This window comes from Cebus imitator, unplaced genomic scaffold (assembly GCF_001604975.1).
Source record: "Cebus imitator isolate Cc_AM_T3 unplaced genomic scaffold, Cebus_imitator-1.0 Scaffold76, whole genome shotgun sequence".
In the NCBI taxonomy this organism is placed as follows: Eukaryota; Metazoa; Chordata; class Mammalia; order Primates; family Cebidae; genus Cebus; species Cebus imitator.
Genome location: NW_016107391.1, coordinates 7,207,150 through 7,213,149, shown reverse-complemented (window position 1 = coordinate 7,213,149; position 6,000 = coordinate 7,207,150). Strand labels below are relative to the sequence as shown.

Sequence of the window (6,000 nt, the reverse complement as noted above, 5' to 3'; positions counted from 1 at the left end):
TGTGAGCCACTGCGCCTAGCCCCATAACAATTCTTATGAAGCTAAAGTTGATTTGATTTTAGCTGCTGTTACTACTTAAGTAATTAATTAAACAAGTCATAAAAATTGGGTGAGCTATCTTGGTGTGTTTTCTTTACTTTTCTCTTTCAACAGAGAGTTGAAGGAAAGGACAAGTATCTTATCTGTGGCTTCCAGGAATGAGTGGCAATACAAGATTTACTGTTACAGTAACCAACTCACCAGGTCGTTATTTGAGTTACTGAGTTAAGGAGGAACTAAGGGTCATTTTTTCCCCCATCATTTGCATGTTGTGACTCCTGAACTGAGGGTCTACAGCCACTGAAGCTAGAAGCTACTTGGGTATTATTCAGTAGTGAGCTCTACCTACTCCATGTATCACTGACGGATGTAAAAAGGAGCATCAGGTAATCTATTATTTAAAAATTGTAATAAGAATATTCTTTGAAGGAATTCAGGAATGTACTACTAATGAGATTATGATGCAGATATATCCATCCAAGAAGCATTGTTAGTCCCTTGAAGCATCATGGTAGTGGAATTTAACACAGATCATGTTTGTAACCCACCTCTCTTTAGAGGCCAGAGAAATCATTCATTGTTACAACAAGCAAACCTTCCTTGCTCCATGTGATCCTTACCCCAAACCTGAGAGATGTACAGGAACATGGCACAGAGGCTGAGCTCTCTGAAGCCGGTTCCTGGCTAGTTTTGCTGGCCAGGGAGAGGCAGGTATGGTCAGTTGCCCTGTGGACATGCGGTGTGCAGGGAGAGGAAGTGGGAAAGAGCCACCTAGGCTCTCTGGGTGCCGGGGAATCCAGATCCTTAGCACTATAACTTGTGTTCTTAGGATTCTTTCAAAGGAAAAGATAAAGCTGTATGTTTTTATAAGCTCTTTCCGATAGTATAGATTTTATACTTTTTATTACCAAAGAGTTTTAGTTAAGTGCTTCAATTTTCAATGTTAATTTTTAAAAATTTGCTTTTGAGAATCATCACCTGGATTTACATGAATTTTTTAAGCATGAAAAAATTTAAACATATTCAAAAGTACATGAATAGTACATTGAAGCCTTACATACTGATCACCCAGATATAAAAACTACCAAGATTTTGTCCTAGTTGCTTCATTTTCCCTGTTTCTGTCTTTGCTAAAGTATTTAAAAGCAAATCCCAGATAGCTTATCATTTCACCCCTATATCCTTCAGTAAGTGTCTATGGAAAATATGGTCATTTTCTTATAGAAACCACAGTACCATTAATATACCTAACAAAATGATTCCTTGGTAAACCTAATACCTAGGCAAAAATCAAATTGTCCTGAAGATCATGAACGTCTTTGGACAGTAGTTTGGTTCAAACCCAGGATCTATATGAAGCCCACTCATTATATCTGGTTGTTGTGTCTCTTTCGTCTCTTGATCTGGGGCAAGCTCCTCTCCCTTCCCCCTTTCCCCATGTAATTTATTTATTGTAAAAACTAGATCAATTGTGCTGTAGAACATTTTGCCTTCTGGATTTGTTTGTTTGCTTCCTGCGGTGTCATTTAACTTGTTTTACCATACCCTACCCGGAACCCTTTTCCTCTATTGTGAGTGGAAGTCTGAGAGCCTAAACTTGATGGCTGTGTTAACATGTGTCACGTGTAGCACAGTGGAGAAAGCGGATGTGGTTCATGATTACAGTGGTAAGACCTGAGAATGAAGTTGCTAGATATCACCTATATGAGGGTGTGACATAAGGTCTATATTAAGGGTCCCTGCGTCTGCTGGAACTCAAAGACTTTACTATAGAGACTCAAAGATCCCATATCCGCAGTCCATGGAAATTCTCATGGTGGTCAATTCTGACAGAATGAAACACCAGACTTGCTTCGGGTAACTCACGTTTCAACTTAAAAGAGACACTGTCACAGTTGGAGGTCCCCAAGTTCCTGTCTGTTCCAAATCTTTGCATGATGGCAGTGGTTTCTCTCATGTGGTAAGCTTTGGCTTCCCTATATTTTCTTGCTAAATGATTGCTGGAGAGGAGTTAAACAGACATGACCTGTGACCCCATGCATGACCTCCACAGATAGTAAACCTGGGCCAGCATGGTTGACGATGTCCTTTCCTACAATGAAGTTAATGAAGGTTCTGAAAATAATAGTCACTTTCTGATGTTGATAGAATTTAGGAAACCTTGGGATAAATAGCGTAAGCATGACTGTTTATGTTTATGCTATAGACAAAAAGCGGCAGCATGTACATTGTATTTGGACACAAGCCTGCCTCCATTAATGTATTGAACTATTGGACCAGTGGGGAGAGTAGGGAGCACTCTGTACACTTTCTGATCAGCATTCAGAAACATACTGTAAAGTTGGACTCTGTAGCTTTCAGTTTTGCAAAGCTTTCTGTGAGACATCAGGAGCTGTAATAGGGTTTGGCCATCATAAGTGAGCTTTGTGTTTCAATGCCAGTTACTCAGGACTAGTAAATGAATGATATCGTCCAGAGGATGTCAGAGTCACCAAGCTGCCACGCCTGCCAATTGCTGACTCTCCCTGGCTATCTGTGGCTGACGTGGTGCTGCCCAGGTCATGCAGACTGTGAGTTGCTGCTGAAAGGGCACTGGAGATGGCCCTTGGGCTTCTCATCCCAGGATGCCTGCCCTGCCCACCAATCCATGAGAAGATAAGGGATGACTTCAGTAGGCCCTGGATCAGCTTGGCACCTCTGATTTCCTGTTGCTTTCCACTCACCCAGCTGGAGTTTCATTTCCAGACTAAAGTCTTCATCAGTGGCTTCAGAAATAGCATTCATCTGTGGCTGTGCTGATATAGTCCACCAAGAACAACTGGGCTCTTCTCTGTTGCTTTCATTGGGCTACCTTCCCTCTCCAAGTGGCATGAAAGAATTCTTTACTTTTTAAGTCTGTTTTCTGTTTTTCTGTGAAAATATGCTTTGGTGCTTAAAGAGGGAAGTCACAAAAGTGTACTGCTGAGTTTCCTGGAGATGAAATCCTGCTGTGCCTAGCTATAAGAGCGAGCACAGGGATCCTGATGCCATTATTTTGCATATTCATACAGCACATGCTTACTGAGGGCCTTCTGTGTACCCAAGGGGATTGGACACAGTGACATGGCAGGTGGAAACAGGTGGAGAACTGATGTGGGCTCTCTTGGAGCAGCTGCCCCAGGAGCCTCCTGTGGGTGGATGTTGGGCAGGAGCCCTGAGACATTAGGGGCATATAACTAAAGGACACAACAGGAGTTATAGGAGAAGCTGATCCCTGAGAGAATGAATGTAGAGGGAGATGATGGGGCTGAAGTTTGAATCATGGGGACATGAATCCCAGTGATTCTTAAAACTTTGCTGTTGATGATTTTAAATGGAGAAAATGAGTACATAAGATGTTATTTCCCAGTTTAGTTTATTGGTTGCTCATGAAAGTATTTTCCTACCACAAGTGGTCATATATACTTGTGGAACACCAGGGACAGCAGAGGCGATGGAGTGGTTACCTCCTTTTCTTATGGACCAAGAACTTTGTTGTCTAGGAAATTGACCAGTTTAGCCACTGAACATTTAGTACAACACAGGGCTACCCAGATTTCACTGTCTTGATTTGTCTTGAAAATCAAAGGAGTTAGGAGAAGGTGAGTGAGGAAAATATATTAATCTTGAGAGTTGAACAGAGCAAAAATCCCTATCACTTTTGTACGTAAAACATCCCTGCCTCATGGGCTCATTCTTTATATTCTATCTAGGTGGTTTATATGTGCACATTCCATACCTGCAGTTAGCCAACTCAGGATTTATGTAATATAATAATATCTCCTTTTTTTTTTTTTTTAAGAGACGGGGTCTCATTCTTTCATGCAGGCTGGAGTGCTGTGATGTCATCACAGCTCATTATAACCTCCAACTCCTGGACTCAAGTGATCCACTTCAGCCTCCCTGGTAGTTGGGATTACAGGTGCATGCCACCACATCCACTTAATTTATTTTTATTTTTTATAGAGACAGTCTCACTATATTGCCCAGGCTTGTCTTGAACTTCAGGGCTCAAGCAATCCTCCTGCCTCAAACTCCCATGGCTAATTTTTATTTTTTTTTGAGATGGAGTTTTGCTCTTGTTGCCCAGGCTGGAGTGCAATGGCATGATCTTGGCTCACTGCAATCTCCACTGCCTGGGTTCAAGTGATTCTTCTGTCTCAGCCTCCTGAGTAGCTGGGATTACAGGCACCCGCCACCATGCCCGGCTAATTTTTATGTATTTTTTAGTAGACACAGTGTTTCACCATGTTGGCCAGGCTAGTCTCGAGCTACTGACCTCAGGTGATCTGCTTGCCTTGGCCTTTCAAAGTCTGGGATTACAGGTGTGAGCCACCACATGCTGCCGCTAATTTTTATTTCTTCTTCTTTTTTTTTTTTTTTTTAGAGATGGGGGGGTCTCACTGTGTTACCCAGGCTGATCTCAAACGCCTGGTCTCAAGTGATCCTGCTATCTTAGCCTCCCAAGTTGCTGGGATTATAATTTTTCTTTTGTTCTAAGTCAAACCCATCACAGTCTTTTCTTGTCCTTCCAGGTGTTTCCAGTGGCTGGGCCCTGGATGTGCTCTCTTTTCCTTAGAGCCCAGAGAACTTTTCTTTCCCTTCTTATATGATCCCGTAACTTTTTCTAACACATTACCAAGGGCCTGTGTCAATCAGCTGGGGGCATTTCTTGAAGGGAGGGCCTTTGTGTGGTCTGTTTCTAGTGACTTCCAGCTTTAACCCAGAGCTTTATGATTCTGCATAACGTGGATGCCCACAGCCTTTTTGTTGAATGGAGGCACTCAGTCTCTTTGGGAAAAGAGAATTCATGATAAGTGGGGAGCTCCCCACTTCAGGGGTGCCAGACTGGTAAAGCAACAGAATGTCCAATGTCCAAGAGTGACCTCATAAAGCAAGGATTCCCTTCATGGACCCTTCTCCACTGCCTCTCAGAATCCAGATGCTAAGGAAAATCCCTAAGCAGAGATTTTCTGTTGGATGATAAAAGCAAGAAATAAAAGTTGGAAATTTGGAAAATGTCTCAACACCGTCACCAGAGCCTGTTGAAAGTCATTTCTAGTTCACTGATTGCTACATCAATGGAATTCTGCCCAGCATTCAAGAAATTTAAGTAAATATTCTCTATCTCCGTTACCTGTTAAGAAATGTGCAAGCGGAAGTATCAGGGCAGGGTGTTGGCGTTCGCTCAGCCTCTTCCCTTAGACACTCGTCTGCTTACCAAAATAAGTTGCATGTCCTTGACAATTTGGTTTCTGTGATCGGTGAGGTTGGCATCCTGTTATGTGCCCTGTAGACTTGAATGACCAGTTTAACTCAGTTTTGTCCTTTTCTATTAATGACTGTTAGATAATCTCAAGGCTTTTCTTTTTATTTTTTGCAGTAGACCCCATCTCAAATCAGATAGTGAAAATTATATATCTTGATATATTAGAAAAGTATATATATTAGAAAAGTATATATATTCTGGCCAGGTACGGTGGCTTACTAAGCCTGCCGAGGTGGGCAGATCACCTGAGGTCAGGAGTTTGAGACTAGCCTGGCCAACATGGCAAAACCCCATCTCTACTAAAAATACAAAAATTAGCCAGGAGTGGTGGTGTTCATCTGTAGTCCTAGCTACTTGGGAGGCTGAGTTAGGAGAATCGCTTGGACCTGTGGGGGTGGAGTTTGCAGTGCGCTGAGATTGCACCACCCCGCACCCCAGCCTGGGTGACAGAGCAAGACNAAAAAAAAAAAAAAAAAAAAGAATATATATTCCATGTTTTTAAACTATTATGAGAATGTATTCATTTATAACATATAATGGGAAACAGTAATATGTACTCTTTGAGAAAAATTGCAAAGCACAGATAAATGGAAATAAACTGGAAAAAGAATTGTCTGTAACCTCACCATCCATAGACAGACACTGTTAACATTTTGGCATATTTCCTGCTGATT

At 41.9% G+C, this 6,000-nt stretch overlaps 1 protein-coding gene across 1 annotated transcript in view; it reads left to right on the top strand.

Annotated features, from left to right (window-relative positions):
• Nucleotides 1–4,464: 4,464 nt before the first annotated feature.
• The window catches only part of CATSPER3 (cation channel sperm associated 3), a 57,226-nt gene continuing 55,690 nt past the window's right edge, over nt 4,465–6,000 (top strand). Inside the window, exon 1 of the mRNA XM_017532349.2 lies at nt 4,465–5,170. Coding sequence (XP_017387838.1) covers nt 5,076–5,170 — 95 coding nt within the window. The 5' untranslated portion in view covers nt 4,465–5,075. The remainder of the gene's footprint in view (nt 5,171–6,000) is intronic.